Source organism: Gracilinanus agilis, chromosome 4 (assembly GCF_016433145.1).
Source record: "Gracilinanus agilis isolate LMUSP501 chromosome 4, AgileGrace, whole genome shotgun sequence".
Lineage (NCBI taxonomy): Eukaryota > Metazoa > Chordata > Mammalia > Didelphimorphia > Didelphidae > Gracilinanus > Gracilinanus agilis.
Window position 1 is genome coordinate 26570822 of NC_058133.1, and position 23126 is coordinate 26593947.

Consider the following 23126-nt stretch of genomic DNA (forward strand, 5'->3'; position numbering starts at 1 on the left):
GAAGGAAGGAAGGAAGGAAGGAAGGAAGGAAGGAAGGAAGGAAGGAAGGAAGGAAGGAAGGAAGGAAGGAAGGAAGGAAGGAAAAAAAAGGAAGAAAGGAAGGGGAAGGGAAGGAAAGGAAAATAAAATTTAAGCTCTGGGTTGTCCAGATTGAATCAGTACTTTTGGATGGTTCGGACTGACAAAACTCCAGGATTAAAAAATTTATTATTTATCATTTTTTATGTTTTGTTTTCTAGAAATTGAATTGTAAGGAAATAATTGAAGGTTTGGCAAAAATTCTTAAGCGACATCCAGGTACATGTTTTAAATTATGACATTGTGGATATGGGTGTGGTTTGCATGGTGAAAAGTAATCTTACCTGCTGAGTTGTCTGTTTGTTATTGTATTGTTTTTTAGGTTTAAAAAACATCTTGCCTATAACTACTGCCAAAGTGCCTATAGTAAAATTTGAACACAGGCGGAGTGGATTAGAAGGAGACATCAGCTTATACAATACCTTGGTAAGATTCCCTTTTGTCTCTGGTCTGTCTGTCTCCAAGGAGAAAAAGAGAGACCCTCAGACCTCCAGGCCCCTTATTTAAGGGAAGCCATCTCCCTCTTAGGACTTAATAGGAGAGGAGGCCAAAAAATTCTTGCTGCTGACTTGAATGCCAAGATAGGATTTGAATGCCAAGATAGGATAAGATTCTTCCTCCAGCTAAGTCCTGAGAGAGCAATGACTTACACAAGGGGGCATGGATCAGAAGCTGTTAATATTTTTTTATCAGTGACTTGGATAAAGACAGATCACCATATCTGCAATTGACACAGAGTTAGAAAGGATAGCCAGCTCTTCAACTGAGACAAGACATTTGGATCTTGAAAAGTGGACATGCTGGGCCAAATAAAATCAAATGGAATTTAGTCTAAGGATGTAGGGAAAGTCTTAGGCTTCTTTTAACAAAATTAACTTCGCAAGTACAGGATGGGATGAGTGGGGCAAATAGCAATTTGTATGGAAAAGTCCTGAGGATTTTAGTGGACTGCAAGCTCATTTTTAATCAGGGAGGCATTGGAAAAGACTAATGCAGCCTTAAACAGAATTTAGAGAGACTAACTTCCCAGGACTCCAGGGAGACATTGATCCTTCTGTGCTTGGCCCTTGACAGTTGGAGGGCACTGAGTTTTAGAAAGAGCATTGATAAACTGGAGACCTTCCAGAAGAAGCCAGTATTGGGGAAGAGCCTCGGGATCAGGCCACTGGAAAAATCAGTTAATGGAACTAGACACATTTATTAAAAAACAAAAACAATTCATTTTGTTTCGAGTAAAGCAACCAGCAAGCATCCTTGATATGGTACCTGCCCCTTTAAAAAAGTCCATAAAACAATAGAAATGAACTCTAGATCTTAACACAAGGACATGAGAGGTTTCCCTCAAGCTTCTTGACTGGGTTTTGCTCTAAAAGGATGTAGATGATCCACGAGAATAAGACAAGATAAAATGGGCTGGTGTAAAGTAACTCCCATGAAAACATCTGGGAGCTTAAGGGGGCGGGGGGGAATGGAGTGTGGTAGAGTATACCTGGGTCAGGATCAGCAGAGGTAGAAAGGGATGGTCATGTCAAATCAGATTCCCCTAGATGACTCCAACTCAACCAATCCTCAAAACTCCCCTGGAAGGTGAGGTGCAGCCAAGGAAACTGAGATCAGGAGAGTTTGAGTGACTTGCCCAGTTCTACATAGCCAGGAAATGTCTGAGGCATGATTTAAACTCAGGCCTTCCTGACCTCTGAGTCTAACCCTCTATCCACTGGGTCACCTAGCTACCTATGAGAACACATTGGATCCCTCAGGTACATAACAACCCGTCAGATCATCCCCCAACTCCCCACTCTCTACCCCTTTGAGTCTGGGCTTCTCTGGGCTAAACCTTGCTAGGACTGCTTTCATAGAGCGTGCTTGCAGGTGTCTTCATCATCCTTGTTGCCTGCCTCTGGATGGGCTTGTTTGTCAGGGCTGTTTTTTAAAACCCAGAGTCCAGCCTATACCCCAAGTCTGATAAAGTAGAGCCTGGGAGGCCTTGTATCACCTCTGTCATTTGAGAAACTAGACTTCCTATTCTAATTCTTTAGGTTTGCTCCTGACTTGTAAACTAGTTGTCTTGGATTTGAATGGTCTCAAACACAAAGCTTTTTTTCAGGCTCAGCATAATACGAGAATGCTGGCTACATATGCGGCCATCGATCCTCGGGTGCAGTACTTGGGCTATACCATGAAAGTGTTTGCCAAGGTACGCAGACAGGGAAGGCATCTGAGCCACATGGCAGTTTGCTGAGGGCTTTTTACACACTTGTATTTTCTCCAGTGATTTCATTTCATTTCACCCTTAGAATTCACACATGAGGTTTACAAAGTGATTTCTACCTTTTTGAGATATGTGATTCGAGTTTAGGAACCTTGTTCCCTCCCTCTCCCTTTATCTCTCTGTGTCTCTTGTCCTATCTGTCTCATCTCTCTCTCCTTCCTCCCTCTCATTCTCTCTCTCCCTCTCTCTGTACTTTTCTCCCTGTCTTTCCCTCCCTCTGTCTGTCTGTCTCTGCCTCATCTCTCTCCCTTCCTCCTTTTGTCTCTATGGGTCTCTGTCTCCCTCCTTCCTCTCATTCTCTCCTCCCCTCCATCTCTGTCTTTCTGTGCTTTCTTCCCTGTCTCTCTTCTCCCTCCTCTCTGTCCGTCTCTCTCATCTCTCTCTCCCTTCCTTCCTCTTGTTTCTCTCTGTACTTCCTTTCTTCCCTCTCTCCCCTTCCTCTCTCTCTGTTCCTAGTCTCCCTTTTCACACACACACACACTCTCTCTCTCTCTCTCTCTCATACACACACACACACACACACACACTCATGTCATAGCTACCCTCTTTTTTTCCATTTTGACTACATCCCAGGAATAATTTGGGGGGGGGGCGGGTATTGGGGGTTGTTTTCAAATTAAATTGAAATACTGAAGCTTGTGGTACCATTTTGCCTAGAAAGGTTGCCATGAGTCTTGTGCAATGTTGCCTCTTTGTCTCTTGGCCTTTGCTGTGTTTCTGCCCCTTCTGTTGATGGAGGATTTTCTGAACATTGAGCCTTGACTATGGTTCTTCTAAGGGGTTGTCCAAGGTAGATGCATCACTCCCAGAAGTCAGAAACTGTTCAATGTTGAGACTGTTTGGACTAGACTGGTCCTTTCTAGGGTTGAGATGAAGCCCTTGGGGAACACCTGAGCAAGCTTTCACTACCTGAGGGACACACACTGCCTGCATGAGCTCTTCTCAGAAGAAATGTCTGGTTCTTCAGCTTTATTTTTCTATCCTGATCCATTGGAGGGCATGTGCCACAACTTCCCTCTGCAAGGCATGTGTCAGGAAGAACCGGAAAGATCAGCCTCCCCCTCACCACTGATCTGTGGTATTCATGGAAGCCTGATTGTGATCCTGACCCTGATGGTCTCTCCCTCCCCTGCCTGCTGGAAGAAGCCTAGACAAGACTCTTGTGCCTGCCTCTTATCCTGAGTTCTGGTTGCTCAGTTATGGGAAGCCTTCCTACCCTCACTCACCCCAGTCACAAGAGCTCATTATGGGCCCCATGAACAGACCTGGCCCTCTCTTCTGCACTCTTAGATTCTACTTCTCTCCAAAATTCAGCTAAGATCCTACATATTTTCCAACTGGCCCCACCTCCCTTTCTGCAAATCTTGCTTATGCCCACCTTGGGTCTTTTGGACCACCCATAGATGTGACCATGGAGTTAAAAATATTTCAGAAAAATCTAAAAATTCACTTAGAGGTTTATAGCTTAGAAAGTCATATCCCTGAAAATGTTCCACAGGATAAGATTAGCAAAGAAATAGGGTTTAGTGGAGGGGTACTGAACTTCGGAACTTAGGAATCATGTCCTAATGGTTCATTTACTTTGTTTGAGCATCACTTCCCCTTACTTCATCTCTTGAGATGGGAATGATCAGCCTTCCAGCTAGTAGGGGAGGCTCCAGCCAGAGAATATCGCTTACGGGCTTTGTGGCCCTGAACAGTGCTAATTCGATTGTCTTAGTTTTCATCTCACTCCTTATTTGCGATTCCTGCTTTTTTAGCGTTGTGACATTGGCGATGCGTCCAGAGGAAGTTTATCTTCATACGCTTATATCCTCATGGTGCTGTACTTCCTGCAACAGAGAGATCCCCCTGTGATCCCGGTCCTGCAGGAGGTGAGTATTGGCTGACAGGGCTGTTCTTAAAATCATGGGGCCTTTCTATCTCTGCCAGGACAGATATTGTCTGTGACATCTATAGCATGAGCATCAAAACTTATTACGAAGTTTTCCAAGGGATCAAATGGGGCAGCTAAGTGGATAAGAGCACTGGACTTGGAGTCAGAAAGACTCAAGTTTAGATTTTGCCTCAGATACTTCCTAGCTGTTTGAGCAAGTCCTTACTTCTGTTTGCTTCAGTTTCCTCATCTGTAAAATGGTGATATGTTCTATGATTTATGTTCTAGGATCAAATGAGATGATATTTGTAAAGCTCTTAGCAAACCTTAAAGGGCTCTATCAATGTTAGCTATCACTATTATCATTGTTATTACAAAATACACCAGAGACTACCTATGAAGGATAAAATAATAAGTTTAAAATTGTATGGCATATGCTAGGATTTTAGCCATTCCAACTTTCTTGGGTGTTCCATGGATCTTTCTTTCTCTCATGCTCTCTGGTGACCTAACTGATCCTGGGGAAAGACTTTTTCCCAGTCTGATAAATCCTTAGAAAAGGAGCTGTCCCAAAGGCTCCAGAGGATGACAAGATCTTTAATTCAAGGCAATCAGTAGATATTCTAGCCCTGGAAGTCTGGTAGACATTGAGCTTTTGTGGACTTTGTTTCCAGATCTGTGTCCTCCTGTATTTGCTATGACCAGCAAACATCTTGCCTGTGACAAAAAGAGCAGGTTGCCTTCACTTCTGTTCCCTCAGAAATGGTGAATTAAGAATCGCTTTTACCATGAAATCTAAAGGGTCCTTTTCTTCCTCACTCATCTCCCCCTTCTCTGAATTCAGTCCCTGGAGCTGTCTCCTTAACCTTTGGGAGTGTCCAGTTCTGGTTTCAAAGAAGGGTGTGGCCTTGGGCGTGGGAGCTAAGGAATAGATCTATTTGGGGAGATTCCAAATCCTGACTTGGTAGGAAATCACCAAATGGCAAAGCATCTGGTGAGTGTCATCTGCGCCTGGCTATAAATATGAAAGCTTTCCATGTATGCCAGTTAGTTCCAGCCCCTGGGCTTCTCTCTACCACCTGCCTTCTCAAGACTAAACAGCAAGAGGAAAGAACCCCATTTTACAATATCCCTCTTCAGTAGAATGTAGTAAGTGGCTGAAACTCTGCTTGAGTGACCTAGGGTCACTGCCATGTCCAATTACTACAGAATTTAGATTTCATATTGAGTGTGGTACTAAGTGAAGCATAAAGAATCGCAGTCTTTTTGTGTTTTTTTTTTTATTTTTTCTTAAAACTTTTACCCTCTGTCTTAGTATGAATTCTAAGACAGAAGAGCATTAAGGGCTAGTTAAGTGAAGTGATTTGTCCAGGGCACCCAGCTAAGGAAGTGTCTGAGGCCAGATTTGAACCAAGACTGTTTAGCTTCCTAGATTCCTAGACTATCAGAGCCATGAAAGACTTTAGATTAAAATCATAGCCTATTAGAGTGCTGACTCTTCAGGGAAATGTTTATTATATATGTCCAAATACTGTGCTTCCCAGCTGAAACTTTGCTTTCATCTAATTATTTTCTCTAGTCTTGCTAGGAGAGGCAGGCAGCCTAGTGTCTGAAAGAGAAGCCTATCAGTACTAACTATGCCTGCCCTTTGACCCAGCAGTGCCCTACGTCGCCAATCACACACCAAAGAGATTAAAGAGGAAAAGGACCCCTCCTGGGTACCGCAGTATTTATGGCCACTTTTTGTGTGGTGGCCTGGAAACGAAGTTGGGGAGGGGCTGGCTAACCAAGTTACATAATGGGATGCTGTTGTGCTATAAGGAAGGAAGAAGATGGTTTCAAAGAAACCTGGACTAAGGTTTCCGCTCTTATAAGAAAACTCATGGAGTAGAACCAGGAGAACAATTTGTCCTAGAACAACAGTATAATAAACAGACAATTTCAAAAGACTGAAGAACTCTAATGAACACAGTGACCTGCCACAACTTCTAGAGGACCAGTGATGATCCTTATGACTCGCCTCCTGACAGAGAATTGATAAATTTGGTGCAGAGTGGCTCATTTGTTAGATGTAGCTTGGGTGGTGGGAATTTGTTTTGCCCAGCTCTCCATATTGGTTACAATGATTTTGTTCTCTTTTTCATTTTGGAGAGGGAGTTAGGAGAGAAAGAAAATAGATTTTTGTTCATTTCATTTATATGTGTGATTTAAAAACACACTTCCCCCCCCCCCTTTTTTTTTTCTAAAAAAGGCCAAAACTTGGGAGTTGGGACATTTGGGCCCCAAATCAGCCTTTGTCACTTAACATGCAAGAACACAAAAATGTTGGCAACCGACTCTGGGCAAGTCACTTTTGCTTCTTGAGCTTGTTTCTTCCTTAGTAAAATGGACCTAATAACACTTGCACCACTGACCTCACTGGGTTGTTGAGAGGAGAATGTTACAGAAATGTGAGGTTCTTATTTTTTATTATTGTTCTCATAAGTAACACTGATAGTCATAATCTCCAGAGACAAGGAAGAGCTGTCTCTTGACAGGCCAGATCTTGGGTCAGATTTGCAGGAATAATGTTTTATTTGGACCATCCTATCCAGTTAAAATGTCCTTAGCCAGACAGGAACATTCTTTCAAGTATATGTCTCCATGAACTTTTTGGAGTTATTACTATTAGTATTATTTGGAAATAACTTTCAAGTTAATTGAAAGGCCAGCCTTAGAGACTGCCCCACTAAAAATCTGACGTAAAATAACAAATAATTGGCTTGTTTCACATAGATATTCGATGGAAAACAAATTCCCCAGCGAATGGTGGATGGATGGAATGCCTTTTTCTTTGATGACATGGAGGAGCTGGTAACTATTGCAGTCTTCTTGTCCATGTTCAAATTTGTCTAGTGAGTTCATGCAGAATTTTGAATTAGACCTGCTGCCTCTGTGCTGGGTACTCCTAACAAAGGTGTCTCTCTCTCTCTCTCTCTCTCTCTCTCTCTCTCTCTCTCTCCTCCAGAAAAAACGTTTGCCCTCCCTGGGCCAAAACACAGAGACACTGGGGGAGCTGTGGCTGGGGCTGCTCCGCTTTTACACTGAAGAATTTGATTTCAAGGAATATGTTATCAGCATTCGGCAGAAAAAGCTGCTGACGACTTTTGAGAAACAGTGGACATCCAAATGCATTGCGATTGAAGGTGACTGTTGTGTAGCTTCCTTGGGATTTGAGCATCATCTCAGTTCTGAGGATCCCTAAAGGAGCCCTTCCCCAGGGGAGGCCAGTGTCCAGCCTCAAGACTTGGGCCTATAAGACTTAGGGTGGTTGGTGTGTGTTCAACTGACCTCCCTCCCCCCCCCCCTTTTAAACCCTTACCTTCTGTCTTAGAACCAAAACTAAGGCAGAAGAGAGATAAGGGCTGCACAATGGGGGTTAAGTGACTTGTCCAGGGTCATAGAGCTAGGAAGTGTCTGAGGCTAGATTTGAACCCAGGACCTCCTATCTCTGACCCTGGTTCTCAATCTAGTGAGCTACCCAACTGACCCTCTCAACTGACCTCTTTTTGAGCCTCTCTGAGATAGTTTAGTGCAGTGATGAGCAAACTTTTTAAAGAGGGGGCCAAAGGAAAGGAAATGCTCATCTGTCAGTCTGTTTCTAAGGCAACTCTTTCGAAGTTTCATTGTATTGTATCCTATTCGTTGTATTCGTCAGATTAGGAATCATGTCCTGCAGTGGGATAGAACATTTCAGGAGGCCTGCATCTGGCCCTCCGGACTGGTTTGCCCATCACTGGTTTAATGTCATTTAGCACTTACATGAAGGCTTTAAAAAACAAATTAATGCTTTTATTTCCAATAATAAATTGGTCCCTTCCAAAGTAGGAGGCCCTTTACTTGTTTCCCAGAGGGACTCTTCCAAATCTTTCCAGGCCCTAGACCATATTTCTAATCCTCTCACTCACAGCCTCTGATTTCACTAACAAGATTGAGGCCATCCATAGGAACTCCCTCCGTTTCTTTCCTCCAATCGTAGAATGGTCACTATGAGAAAAAAGCTTGAGCTACTTTTCATGCATTCATCCCCAATTATGTGTCTTCCTGTTCTCAACTCACTGAAAATGTAACCAAATCAAGATCACTTTCCCTGGGAAGGATCTGATTAGTTCTTTTTCTGTTGCATCCCCGTTGTATCACCTTAAGCTTTGGCTCAGGTCACCACACAAGCCTGGCACTTGTAGCCTCCTCCCCTCCATTCTTTAGAAGTCTTGAGGCCTTCTCCTAACCCCCCCCCCCCAGGGTTTGGGCAGCCCCTTTTCAGATTATCTCATATGTACTTGTCTGGGTGCCTATGATATTTCCCTGCCAAATGGAAGTTTCTTGAGGACAGGAATCTTATTGGGTTTTTGTATGTCTTAGATAGAATAAGCCCTTAATCCAGCATTTGTTGACTTCCCTCCCCCACCCCTCCAAAAACTGCTAATACTTCCCCCAAAAAATATCCACAGGGTAGTTATTGAGTGTTCATTATGTGCCTGGCACTGGGGATACAAAGGCCAAAATAGAATAGGCCCCTACCCCCTCTTGAAGAGTCAGTGCTCATATTATGTTTAGCATACAAGTCAATACATTTAAGACAAGGTAGTTGGGAGGGGTCAGGAAAGGCTTCTTGTAGCAGGTACAGCTTGAGGAAATGAGGGAAGAAAAGAATGCATCCAAAGATAGAGGAGCTAGAAGGCAGCCAGTTTGGCTGCACCAAAGAGGGAGAGAAATGTCTTCAAAGACTGGAAAAGTAGGAAGGGGCCAGGGTGCAAAAGGCTTTAAAAGCCAAACCAGATTTTCTGTTGGATCCTGGAGGTAATTGGGAGCCACTGGAGTTTATTGAGTGGGGGTGATATGGCCAGACCCATGCTTTAGGAAAATCCCTTTGGTGACTGAATGGAGGTTAGACTGGAGTCAGAGGAGACTCGAGGCAAACTGACCAATAAGGAAGGCAAGAGATGATGAGGACCTGAACTAGTGTGAGGGACTTGATAAGTAGCCAGAAGGGTAGGCAGAGATGGCAGTTGATTGAAGTGATTGAAAAGTTGAGGAAAATACTTAGGTTTCAAACCTGGGATCCTGGAGGGATTGTAGTGAACCCAATATTAAAAGGCAAGTCTGAAAGAGGTGTGGGTTTGGGGAGAAGATGATGGATTCTGTTTTGGATGAATGGAGTTGGAGGCATCTGTGGGATACGCCATTTGAAATGTCTGAGACTTGGCTGGTGCTGTGGTACTAGAGTTCCTGAGAGGGACTGGGGCTGATTATGTAGATCTGTGAGTAATCTGTATAAAGATGGTCATGAAACCAATGGGATCTGAAGAGATGATGCGATTCAGCAATTAACTGAGAGCACCAATAACTTTGGAGAGAGCAACTTCAGCTGTGTGATATTGGAAGCTAAATTACCAAAAGGTTAGAAGTGAGAGAAGCAGAAGCAATGAGTGTAGACTGTAGTGCTGACCGCTTTTTCTGGGAGTTTGACTGAGATGGCCTAGGAGGGATGAGAGAAGTTGCTTCCAAAGCTAGGAAGGATGGCCAGAGGAGCAAGAGAAGCAGGGGAAGGGAGGTTCTGAATGCCAGAAGTCAGCAGGAGCTTGAGAGGAAAAAGTCTAGAATGAAAGGGAGTTTGTTACATGGGAGGCAGGAATTCTATCATGCCCAAAGGAAGAAATTAGAGAGGATGGACTGGGAAGGGTATTCTTAGGCAGAACCCAGGGATTGGGAGAGAGATGGTGAGAAAAGCCATTCTCTGTGCCTGCTCCCAGGCACTACATGGGGGAAAACTCTGCCTCAGGCTGCAAACTAAACAGGGAGCAGTTTGCTTATATTTACTTAGTCATCAATAGTCAAGAAACATTAAGCACTGATTAAGTGCACACTGTGCTAAGTCTGGAGATACAAATGTGGAAAAACAGCACCTGCCCTCAAGGAGCTTCCAATCTAATGGGGGAAAACAAGCACCCACAAAGCTAAAAAGCTGGAGAGAGGGGGATTGAGGGAGGTCAGAGTAGTGCAAGCAAGTACCTGAGCTAAGCTCCCTTCTTCAGAGAAGGGATTGAGCTTATGGACACCTGCCCCTTTCTTTATCCCTCGTGTCTCTAACTTCTTTTCTTATTTATTTTTTTTACCAATTATACATGTAGTAACCAATTCCCACATAAGTTTTCTGAAGTTATATAATCCAAACCGTCCCTCTCCCTACTTTCCTTCCCCCTCCCAGTGCTGGCAAGCAATTCAATCTGGGTTATACATGTATTATCATGCAAAACATTTCCATATTGTTCATTTTTATAAGTGAATAATATAAAACCCAAACACCCAAATAAGTGAAAAATTACATGCTTCGATCTGCATCTGACTCCAACAGTTCTTTCTCTGGAGTTGGATATATTCTTTGTCATAAGTCCCTCAGAATTTTCCTGGATCATTGTTTTACTGAGAGTAGCTAAGTCTTTTGCCATTCATCATTCCACAATATTGTAGTTACTGTGTATAATGTTCTCCTGGTTCTGCTTGTTTCACTCTATATCAATTCACATAGGTCTTTCCAGCTCTTTCTGAAATCCTCCTGTTCATCCATTGTTCCTTACAGCACAGTAGTATTCCATCACCATCATCTACCACAATTTGTTCAGCCATTCCCCAATCGAAGGACATCCCTTCAATTTCCAATTCTCTGCCACCCTAAAAAGAGCAGCTATAAATATTTTTGTACAAGTAGGTTCTTTCCCCATTTTTTGTTCTCTTTGGGATATAGACCCAGTAGTGGATCAAAGGGTATGCATTGTTTTTATAGTCTTTTGGACAAAATTCCAAATTGCCCTCCAGAATGGTTGGATCAGTTCACAACTCCACTAATAATACAATAATGTCCCAATTTTGCCACATCCCCTCCAACATTTATCACTTTCCTTTATGTCATATTGGCCAATCTGTTAGGTTTGAGGTGGTACCTCAGAATTGTTTTGATTTGCATTTCTCTAATCAAGAGTAATTTAATACATTTTTTCATGTGATTATTGATAGTTTTGATTTCTTCGTGTGGAAACTGCTTATTCATATCCTTTGACCATTTGTCAATTGGGGAATGACTTGTATTCTTATAGATTTTGCTTAGTTCTCTACATATTTGAGAAATGAGACCTTTATCAGAGAAATGGGTTATAAAAAAGATTCTTTCCCAATTTATTCTTTCCCTTCTAATCTTGGTTACAGGGGGAAAGAGGATGGTACTAAGAGAAACTTGAAGGAAGAAGAAAAATAGCATAAATTATACCACATAAAGAAGTGTGGAGGAGTAGGGAGAATACCGTTATAATCTTGGTTACATTGGAAATTTAATACTCAAAATTCATTTTAGATCTCATAATGTTATCTGTCTCTTATTTGTTCATAAATTCTTCCTTTCTCCATGAATCTGACAGGTAAACTATTCTATATTCCCCTAATTTACTTATATTACTCTTTATGTCTAAATCATATATCCATTTTGACCTTATCTTGGTACAGGGCGTGAGATACTGGTCTATACCTAATTTTTGCTATACTGTTTTCTAATTTTCCAACAGTTTTTGTCAAATAGGGAGTTCTGATACCCAAAGCAGGGATCTTTAGGTTTATCACCTCCCCTGGTTTCTGACATGTTTAATGAATGCTTGTATTGGTTGCATCTAAAAAAAGAAAATCTTTCTTTTCCAGATCCCTTTGACTTGAATCATAACCTTGGTGCTGGAGTCTCTAGAAAAAGTAAGTTCTAAATGATAGCATCACTATAATTTTAGAGCAGCAAAATGTCAGAATTTGCATCTCATCAGCCTTCTTTTTCTATCCCCAGTGACCAATTTCATCATGAAGGCATTTATCAATGGAAGGAAGCTTTTTGGCACCCCTTTTTATCCTCTTGTTGGAAGAGAAGCGGTAAGTCCTTGGGCTTTATTTCCTTTCAAGCATTTTTCACATGAAAGGGTTTTATGTAAAGTGGCTCACCCCTCCAAGCCTCACTGGCCTCCCTTCCCCTCAGCCTGTAAGTCAGAGCTCATTAGCTGTCAGTGGTTTTCTTCCTAGGAGTACTTCTTTGATTCTAAAGCCCTGACGGATGGAGAGTTGGCTCCCAATGACCGGTGCTGCCGTGTGTGTGGGAAGATTGGACACTACATGAAGGACTGTCCTAAAAGGAGGAGGTGGGCAAACAAACACTTGGCAGAGACTCAAGTTGCCAAAAACAAGATTGAAAAGACTTGAGGGAGGGCAGGTGGCAGCCGAGGGGGTTCAGGGGAGGCTGAGAAGTATTTGATAGCTAGGAAAATGTGGCGTTTCTCATTGACCCTTTGCCAAAATGGTGTGTATGTGCACACACACTCTGTAACCCCTAGCTGTCATGTAAGATTTCATCAGATTTCAGTTCCTTAGAGCAAGGGTACAAGACACTTGTCAAGGAGCTGTGGAGAATATTCAATAAATTAATCTTTTATTTTCTTGCTTATAGTATACCTGATAAAGTGTTAGGTTTCCTTTCCTGTTGTATCCAGGAATAGGGAAAATTTACTAAAAGATAAGGAGCACCAGGCCTGCCAGAGATTGGAAGCCACCCTCTGCATCAGAGGGCCTCAGCTCAGATGATAGGGGATCATGGACGTGGGCTTAGCTTTTAATTGGCCAAGGCTCCTTAGAAATACCTATCCATACAATGTTGTTGGCATCAGCGCTTTACTGTTTAGGCTGAAAAAGAAAGAAAACGAAAAAGAAGATGAGAAAGAAATGAAGGATGAAGACAGAGAGCTTCGAGAGAAAAGATGTTTTATCTGTGGAGATGTGGGACACGTCCGAAGAGAATGTCCTGAATACAAACAAGCACGGCAGAGGAACAATGGCCTGGCAGGTAAAAGTCAGAGCTCCAGTAGGCTGTGGCCCGTCCATTGGTGCTAATGAGACCATGTATCCAAAGGGGGCGACTCCTCTCCCCTCAGCTGCTGACTAGGAGTCTGGCTCAGCTTGTCCCTGTGCTCCCCACCAAGGGGACAAAAGTCTCAGAGTGTTGGGGAAAAGATGGCAGCTACTCTCCAGAGTAGGAAGGGAATTGGCATTTTATCAGGTGCCTGCTTTGTGGAGGATCTGTGCTGAGTACTTTACTTAAGAGGTGGTCTAGTTGGGGAAAGGACAGCTAGTCTGTGAGCTGGGCTTCAAGAGCTGGGCCTTGTGGACCAAGTGCCTGAGCAAAGATTGGGGAGCAGGAAGTCATCCACTGTGGGCAGACCAAGGGGCTAGGAAGGCAAGTCATGATATTCCTTTTTAAAAAAACAACAAATTGAATTTTTATTGCTCTCTTTTTTTTTTTAAACCCTTGTACTTCGGTGTATTGTCTCCTAGGTGGAAGAGTGGTAAGGGTGGGCAATGGGGGTCAAGTGACTTGCCCAGGGTCACACAGCTGGGAAGTGTCTGAGGCCAGATTTGAACCTAGGACCTCCTGTCTCTAGGCCTGACTCTCACTCCACTGAGCTACCCAGCTGTGCCCCCTCTTTGGTTTTTCACCTAAATATCACTCTCCCAGAGAACTATCCCATATAACAAAGATTTAAAAAAAAAAAATTCAGCAAAACCAGCCCAATACATTGAAAAAATCTGACCCCATATGCATGCAGTCCCCACCCAGGTCCTTTCATAGTCCTTTTTTGGGGCCAAACTTCTTATGGAGGTATTTTCTAACCATCTCCCTTTCCATCAACACTGTTAGAGTCACTGTGGATGTGGTGTTCTTGGCCTGCTGCTTTCATTTGCTTCTCTTCCATTTTTTCATTCATCCCATTTGTTGTTTCTTGTAGCCTACCTTCATTGACCACAGCTTCCTTAGCTTTTCCCCATGGGTTGGGCATCTGTTATTTCCACTTCTTCGCTACTACAAAGAGGAGGTGTATATAAATATTTTGGTATTTGTGGAACCTTGTCATCATTGATCTCTTTGGGTATATACTCAGTAGGCACTTTGCTCGCTTTATTTGAATAATTCCAAATTGCTCTCCAGAATGGTTATGTCCATCCACAGCTCAGCTCCACCAATAATGCTCTAGCAAGCCCTCTAAGATCTAATCCTTCTGAAGGGAACCTCATAAGTGCCCTTGTCTGAGCACCCTCCCTACCAGACAATCCCTTCTCTTTTGTGGGCTCAGAGACAGACCCATTTCTGAGCATCTTCTGACAGACACCTGGAGAAGAGGAATACAGTCCAAGTGTGAGGGCCACCAGACTCGGAAAGGGCTTTGTCCTTCAGCTGTTCATGTAGGATTTGGACTGAGCTGTTCCTGAGACTGGTCGTGATGGCCCATTCACATGCTGGCTCAGGTCTCTGCTGTTTCTTATTTAGGTGCCCAGCTGGTACGCACCCTTGTCAGTGCCCAGGCAGTGGCTGCCTCAGTCCAGCAGCAAGTCGACCGACCCTTGCGGACCAGGCAGTCCTCTGAATGCGTAAGTCTGAGCCCCTCCACAATTTGCTGTTCATCCAATTGAAGGCTGTCAGGGTCTGCCTGTGCTTGGTGGTGGTTCGTGTGCTTAGTGGGCTGCCAGGGTCCCCTGACTCCTTCAGCACTGCCCAGGGCAGCACTCTCTAGCCACATGAAAGGGGCGGGGGCCAGGTTTCTGTTGTGGGGGGCCTGGCTCTGGGTTACCTCTCCAAGCTTCAAGGTCCACTTTTATAAAATCATTGGCATCTTCATCTGGCTGCTGTGGGAGAGGTGCCAGATTGTAACTCTCCGTGCCTAGTCTTCGATCTGTGCCCAATGCGGGTGTTCATGACAAGTGTCTAGGATGTGCGAGTGTCCATAATTTAACTGGGAACTCTCTCTCTTCCCTGCAGTCTGATTCACAGCCGTCATCTTACTCTCCACAGCCCCCGCCATTCCCCCAGAACTCTTCTCAACCAGCTCCTCTTGCCCAGACCACGCCACAGCCCATAGCCCAGCCCAAGCATGGCCCACCACAGGCGGCCCAGCCTCCCCACCAGGTCCAACTGCCTTTGTTTAACTTTCCCCAGTCACCCCCAGGTCAGTACTCGGCCCTGCACAACTTGGGACTGCTGCAGGTGCACCCCCCCCACCCCATCCCTCTCCCAGGCGCCACCTGGCCCATCCACGGCCCCGTGATCCACTCGGCACCGGGGAACCCCACCCACCCTGCTGGCGTCCCGTTTCCCATGCAGTCTGGTGGTAGCGGTACCACCAACAACCAGAGCACTGTGAGCCTGAACGACCCCAGCATCATCTTTGCACAGCCTGCTGCCAGGCCACCCCTGGGCATTCCCACTTCTCATGAGGGACACTGGCACGGCCCCGTGGCAGCAAACTCACTGGTGAACAATGGTGCCGTGGGGAACTCAGGTAACCCCTCCCTTTTCTCTCCTCTCTCTGGTTTGGTGGCTGGGGGGTCTGGGGGCTACAGTCCGAGGAGTTGGTCTGCTGTCATGGCATCAAGGGCTCTGGGCTAGGGAGTCACAAGAGCTGGCAGGAGGCCTTCTTCTGCCCCCCACTGGCAGGGCTGTTGAGTACAAGTCCTCCCGCCCTCAGAGCCTCAGTTTCATCCTATGAAAAATGAGGGGGTTGGATTTGGAGGTCCTCGAAGCTTTCCTTCAGCTCTGACATCTCTGGATTCTGTGAGACACTGGCACAGTCAGACCCTCTGGGCTGTAGGAGTTTTCCAAGGGAAACTGCCTTGTGCTTAGGAATGTGACTATGGACAAGATCCATGGAATCGTGTTAGAATTCAGAGGATCAAACCTTTGGTCAGTTGAAACACAAACTGATAAATGCATCTAAATTTGATAGGAAAGATCTAAGGCCCAGAGTTCAGCACATGCCAAGGAAATTTTTCTTCTCATCATATTAGGGATTTGAGAACAGCCTGAGGTCATGGGAAAAGCACTGGAGTTGAATCCAGGAATCTTGAGTTCAAATCCTGGTCCTAACACTTCTTTATAGCTGTGACTATGGGCAAGCTTCCTCCTCTGTAATAGAGAATGGGCAGCCCATTGTCCTGGACAGGGGCCAGCTGGACAAGCCACTTCATCCCTTGGTCCTCCAGGCTTCTCTCTAAACGAAAGAGTCATAGATGGATGGCCTATATGTGCTGGTGGAGAGTGTCCACCTAAAGAGTCGCTTCAAGGATCAGATGACCGTTCAGAACCCGAAAGGGACAATCCTACGACCTGAGGGTTGCCGACTGACTCTGAGCTATTTTCAGGAAGGTGCTTTTTAGACTTGAGAGCACCAAGTAAGACTGAGATTCCTGAAGTCACAGAATATTGGGGAGCCTGTGAGGGGAGGCCCCACCCAGATTCTCCTCTGTAACCCCCCCAAGCTTTCACTGAAAGGCTTCCAGGGAGAGAAACCCCCGAAGGCTTGGGCTCACTGTCCTGGGGCCTCTCCTCTCACTTGTGAATCTTAGTTTCTTCATCTGTTAAAGGGATGAACGGACGACTTGGATGAGCCCCTTCACAGGCTCCTTGTGAGGAAGGGGGAATTGTTGGGCTCTTTGCACTAGACAGAGCTCCTCCTTTTGCCTTTTTACCCCAAGCCTCCATCTCCCTCTTTGAAATTGTGACCTGGGAAGATGGAGGACTTGCCTTAGGTCACAGAAAAATTCACAGTAGAGCCGGGACTGGAACCCAGGGCTTCTGAGTTACATCACACACGACCACCTCAGGGCCCCAGAGAGACAAGTTTCTGCTAGTGATGCCTCAGCTGTCCCAGAAGGGGGCTTGTCCTCATGAGGCACCTCCAGGTGGATGCTGGCTGACCCCTGTCAGGGGTATTACAGGTTAGGTGGGTCTTCTCCGGTCCCCTGGACATCCAGGCTTCTTAGGGCAAGTAGATGGATTCCAGGTTCTCTGTGGAGCTGAGAAAAGGAAATGGTGGCCTTAGGGCTGCTGGGATGCTGGAGCCGAGTTCTGACACATCTGTCTTTTCCTTCCCTTTGGAAAGCAGATCAGGGCTTTCAAGGACAATTTGCAAAACTGACCCCTCCGATTCCTTGGGATCACGGGGCCCCCGCCCATTTCCCTATCCTCCAAGCGTCGTGGCCTTACGGCGGCGTGCCTCAGAACTTCCTCCAGCAGGGGAACGCCAGCTTTCAGCCGAACAAAGCTTTCTACCCTCCAGGTACTGTGATTCCTCACCGGCCAGTCACTGGGCAGGGCTGCCGCTGCTTCTGTGGAGAGCAGGCCAGGGTCTCGGTCAGGAACGGGAGTGGCCCTTGAGCCTGTTCCTCCAGGGAATAAGGCTGGGAGCGCTGGGCCCGGAGGGCAGTGGGCAGGCTGGCGGCCCGTGGAGGGTTTGCCTTGGGTGGTGAGTCTCACCGCTAAGAGGAATTCCAAGTCACAGTTTGATTGTTTCCCCTAAAAGTCATCTTGGTTCTTACAGGCAACATATGAGGTCTGGGCTTTATTCCTCAGTTGGTCTGGGCTTTTCTAGAGAAACAGAGAAACTATTTCCTACCCTCCCTCTGGCAGTCAGAAGGATAGTGCCCACTGCTGTGAGCTTCAGGTTTGACAATTCATAAGTCGCACTCAATACTTGGTACACTCATATAACCAGAGCCGTCCTCACTGCCCAGCCAGCCGCTCTCCAGTCCCCTTGGGGGGGGATTCTTCTAGAAGAGGGAGCCAAAGCCCAAGTCTTCTCTGCAAGGAGCAGGAGACACCATGCCCGCTTGGTTGCCCTGGACCTTAAGGGACACTGAGCTGGGGGCCCTCCGGGCCCCGATGGGACAAGGGTTTTTGACCGAGGTTGGGAGAAACTTTTCAGTCACGTAGGGTTCCGGGGGTACATCAGGAGTGTCCCAGTTAACCTTCTCCCCCCACCACCCCACCCCTATCTTATAGAAACGAAGTGCTGGATAACTTCAGAGCAAAAGTTTACACTAGAGAAAGGTCATTCTGTGGGCCTTCAGGGAACAAGTCATTTGAGGGTCCTGTTAGGCAGGAGGTCTCTGGATCCTCCAGCAGAGCGACATGCAGGCCCGCCCCTAGTTCTCACAGATGTAGCCATGTCCCCAGGCACTCACCCACAGGAAATGGACTGAAATAGAAATAAACCCCCGTTATTTTGGTTGGTTTGCAGCTGGCCCGCTGATGCCAAGCAACCCGAGATTCCCTCTGCTGTCTCAAGGGCACCCGTCCCTCAGCTTGAACTACATCCAGCAGAAGAAATGACATTTCATGGAAATCAAAGCAAATCAGGTCCTGGATTTAACATTTTAACACAACTCGTTTAGATACAGATTATTTAAATTTAAGACTGTTTTTAAAGTGTATCATTTGTATATAGATACAAGCTATAGTTTTTACTAGTATCACCGAAATGAGTGATACAAATTTCATCTATTTTATTACCCTATTTTTAAGGGACTTTTGTGTTTTGTTTTACCTTGATGAACTGTAAAAAGAGAGAATTTAAAAAAAAATTAAGTTCTTTATTTTCTATTAGCTGTATTCATACTTTGGTTGCTTCAGACTTTATATATATTGTTCTTAAAAATAAGAATTAGGAAGGGTTTCATGTGTTTTAAAATTTGTCACTTCTATTCTTTACAGAACTATGTAGTGCCAAAAACTTTTTAAAAGGAAAAAAAATAAAACAAAATTGCAACAACAGGAGTCCAGGTTTTTTTTTCTTCTCGATAGTTCTCAATTGAAACTTCCAAGGGAGGATGTTGGAATGGTCCTTAGTTTGCTGGATCTGGAGAAATTCCATTTTGATCCTCTTCCTTCTTGAGCCTCACTAATTCGGGTTAGGCTCACTGCTGAGGTCATGGAAGGAGAGCTCAACCCTTTGCTTTATATGTATATGTATATGTATGGATGAATTTCATTCATAATTCATAATCCACAGTGAGGTCCCTGGCTCTTTGAAGAGAAAAAAATCAGCCCAAAAAACAGGCTTGGCTTTTGTGATACAATAGGAATTCTGGAAATAACTGGAAAAACAGTGGGTTTGGAGTCAGGGGACCCGAGTTCAAATCTCAATTGTTGTTACTTGCTTTGTGACGGCCTACCTCTCCAGGGCTGAGTTTTCTCTTTGGTCAATAATCTCTCAGGTCTTTTGCTTCATCAGAGTGGAGGGAGCATGCCCTGTCCACCCTCTGCCAACACCAGTTACCCGCCAAGGTGTTTGACCGAGTAAAGATTTCAGATAAAAGGGTTCTCCCCTGTGATTTGGGATGAGGTACGAGGCTGGTGATGCTGTCCTGGTGTAAAGAGCTGCCTGGGGCACTGTGGGAGGTGGGGTGGGGGAACGACTGTGACTTGCCCAGGATCCTCCAGAAACCAGGACGTGTCGGGGGGGGGCAGGAGTACCAGGCAGTGCTGCGTCTCTGATGATAGGGGTGTGTAAGGTGCTCAAGGGGAGTGAGGCAAGAGGCCTGTCCACCTCTCATCATCAGAGGATGGCAGACTTTCTTTTACAGAGCATAAAAAACAGGCTCAGCCCATTCAAGAATGGCTGAGATTTGAACCCAGAGCCTCTTGATGCCAAGTCGTGCTGCATCACAGTACCCTTTCGTGTTTTCCCTGTCCTCAGTGCCTGAAATGCCCAGCATCCTTGACCTAACCTAGAGATTGAAGTGGAAAGAATCTGTGTCCCTACAAAAACCCCAGCATGTCAGGGGAAGGAAGGGAAATGGCCAACACTGTTGTCCCTAAAGAACCTTCTTACTATGTTTCTACATATAAAAAGTTTTATAATGGTTGAAAAGTTTGCAAGGCATGTTGCATCTTTATCTCATTTGTCTTCACAACCTTGAAAGGTAGGTGCTACTATTATCCAATTTTTATAGATGAGAAAACTGAGGCAGAAATCAGGCCCCATGATATCTCACAGCTTGTGTTTGAAGTGGGAATTGAATTCAGGTCTTCCTGACTCCAGTCTAATAGTCTCATCTACTGTGTCCATATCAGCGTATTAATCTCATTCCAGGATATATTGCTCTGCCCGGAAGCATATGATACTTATGATTCTGCTTTTACTTATCCCTTAGAGGACGACATTGTGGAACAAGCAGAGGAGTTTGTAGCTTAGACAAAGGTTTCGTGGTTGAAGTGCCTTCCTTTCCTTCCAGTTAGACCTGCCCTAGCTGTGTTTTCATTTCCACCTCTTGGAGTTGGGGAGTTGGGGAGAGCCTGGCTGTTAGCTTGGAAAAATTAGTTCTTGAGGCTTCTTTGCATCTTCAAGCCTTCAAAGCTGCACCTTTGGGTAACAGGCGTAGTAGAGGCAATCTACCAGAAGAGGGAAAATGATCTCCCTCTGTCATGGTATTGATATCATGCTCAAGGCAGAGAGCACAGGGTTCATCTGTTATTTTGGTGGACCTTGATAAAGGTCTTCATTACCCATCAACTATCAAAATCTGGATTGATCTAAATGCTCCTAGAAGGAAGGAGGCGGATTCTAGGTGAATAAGTGGCCGTGTCATCATTATTCCCAGTACTTATTCTGTATTATCTAAACTTCTGGCTTCAGTTTCCTCATCTGTAAAGTGAGAAAGTTGGATGATCTTTTCTTGGTCTCTACCAACTCTAAATTCTGCGATTCTAGTTTGGTGACCATGAAGGATCTAAACCCAATGCCCTCTGGCCTTATTGAGACCTAAGAACTGGCTCAGCCTTATAAAAGCAAGAGTTTTAGCTACTGTTAAATACTGGGTGGATGGCATCAGAATCCCTGCGTGGGAAGAGTCCCTAGGGGCCAGCTAGCCAACTCGGACTGCACGAGAAGCCCCCTAACAACATCCTGACATCAAGCCACCTGCCTCTCTTGGAGAGTCTTTTCCTTATATCATCTGCCCTAAATCTGCCTTTTTGCAAATTCTGCCCATTGTGCAGACCTACATTTTGGGGCCAAGTAGAAAAAGTCTAGTTCCTTGACCACATGACAGCTTTTCAAGCATATCTTTAAAAAACTTGAGACCATTCATGGAAAGCTATCTTTGCCCCTTTCTCATCTCACACTGCTAAGTCATCTCCTGCTTTACTCCTCGCCTAGGCTAACCCCTCCACTTGCAGTAATGATCCTATTACATCCTCCTGTCTTCTCCAGCAGATTGCCCCCTTCAGCATCTCCCTCTAAGCTGGTTCCACACATCCCCATGTCTCACCCATCCTTAAAAGCCATCACTTAATCCTAACACCCATCTAGCTTTTGTCCTCTCTCTCTTCCCTTCTTGAAAAAGCCATCTCCACTTGAAGCCTTCACCCCGCTTCACTCAGCTGGAACTGAGGGTGTCCTGATCATGACCTATGCAGCATCTGACACAATAATCTTGATACCTGTGTCCTTACCTCTCCTGGTTTGCCTGCCCATCAGTTTCCCTGCTTGTTTTTCCCTTTAACTGTGGGTGTCCCCCAAGCTGGCAAGGACCACCCCCCTCTTCTTTTTGCTTTAAATAATCTCAGTGATTTTATTGGCTTTATCTCAATGATCAATTATTTATAGAGGAGAGCTCTAAGCTCTATTATCAGTCTCCAGCTGAATCTTAGACATCCCAAACCTGAATTCATTGGTCCACCCCCATTAAGCCAGGAATCCCTCCCTTTCAAACCTGAGCATCCAGTCAACTGGCTCCCAACCTTGGTGCCATCCTCAATTCCTCACTCCGTCACTCTGCTGTGTGCTGCCGTGTCTTCACATCTCTCCAATAGGGAGCCTATTGCAGTCATCCTCCTACCTGGCCTCCCCACTTCCTCCACTCATGTGCCACAGCAATTCTTCTAAAGCCTGGTCTGGCATTATCCTTCCCAAGATCACCTGATGGAACTCCAGCAGCTCCCTATTGCCTTTGAGGCAAGTTTGGCATTCAGAGCCCCAACCACCTTCCTGGCCTTCCTAGACTTGGCACCGGCTTATCTCCAAACCCAGAACGCTGGGCCTCCTTGAAGACTTGCCTCAAATCCCACGTCCTCCCAAAGTGCTTTCCTGCTCGTCCCACCTGCTCATTCCTTCCCTTTTGATTATCTTCCATCCACTCGGCACGTATCACATACGCCTCACCACTAGGATGGGGATGCCTGGGAAGCAGAGAGCAGGCTTTGGCTTATCTTTGTGTTCCCCACCCAGCCCTTCGACATGCGTGACAGGAAGTCATCACACCGACTGCAGTTCCTTTACGTAACTAAGCCTCATGGCCCAACCTCGAAGCCTGGCTGTAACACTCGGCTCTTCGCTCTCTGGACAAAATGCGGCTCCTGGAACACAGCCCAATATTCCAGGTGTGGCCTGATGGGGGCCGAATGCAGGCCCTCTGCTGAGTGCTGGGGGTACAAAACAGTCGTCAGTCCCTACCCTGAAGGGGTTCACGAGCCTTGCTCAGGATGCCTCTCAAGGTACCCTAAAGAAGCATCAGCTTTCTGGGCGGCCATACCGCACCGCACGACTGACTCCTGGGCCTCCCCAGTCCCCAGAGCTCTCGGATGATTTCCTGAACCCAAGTGCAATACTTAAATTCAGACACTTCCTAGCTGTGTGAGCCTGGGCAAGCCACTTACCTTCTTTGCCTCAGTTTCCTCATCTGTCAAATGAGCTAGAAAAGGAAATGGCCAAGAAAAGGAGTCATGGAGTCATTTATGACCGAAAACAACATCAAAGTAGAATTCCACATTTATTGCTGCTGAAGCTCCTCTTAGTAGATTTGGCCAGTCCTTGATCTGGAGCCTCCAATCAGGGCCCTCCACTGTTGGCTCTCTTCCCCTCTCTGTCCCCTCCTTATTTAATTGAAGCCGCCCTCCGTGGGCCCCGCGTGCCGTGTCGGTTTGGCCGGATGTCCAAGAAAGCAGAAGCACCTCGGGCAGAAGTCGGGGCGGCCAGATCCAACGCCTGCTCCTGCTTTGGTCGTCCCATC

General features: G+C 45.6%; 1 protein-coding gene across 1 annotated transcript in view; it reads left to right on the forward strand.

Moving 5' to 3' along the window:
• TUT4 (terminal uridylyl transferase 4) overlaps window positions 1–19139 on the forward strand; it is a 75102-nt gene extending 55963 nt beyond the window's left edge. The window contains exons 18-32 of the mRNA XM_044675980.1: window positions 240–297; window positions 401–504; window positions 2186–2275; window positions 4111–4224; window positions 7002–7079; window positions 7234–7411; window positions 11952–11999; window positions 12088–12170; window positions 12318–12433; window positions 12956–13131; window positions 14611–14711; window positions 15100–15417; window positions 15472–15619; window positions 17222–17395; window positions 18356–19139. Of these exons, the coding sequence (XP_044531915.1) occupies window positions 240–297; window positions 401–504; window positions 2186–2275; window positions 4111–4224; window positions 7002–7079; window positions 7234–7411; window positions 11952–11999; window positions 12088–12170; window positions 12318–12433; window positions 12956–13131; window positions 14611–14711; window positions 15100–15417; window positions 15472–15619; window positions 17222–17395; window positions 18356–18447 (1878 nt within the window). The 3' untranslated portion in view covers window positions 18448–19139. The remainder of the gene's footprint in view (window positions 1–239; window positions 298–400; window positions 505–2185; window positions 2276–4110; window positions 4225–7001; window positions 7080–7233; window positions 7412–11951; window positions 12000–12087; window positions 12171–12317; window positions 12434–12955; window positions 13132–14610; window positions 14712–15099; window positions 15418–15471; window positions 15620–17221; window positions 17396–18355) is intronic.
• Window positions 19140–23126: the final 3987 nt, after the last annotated feature.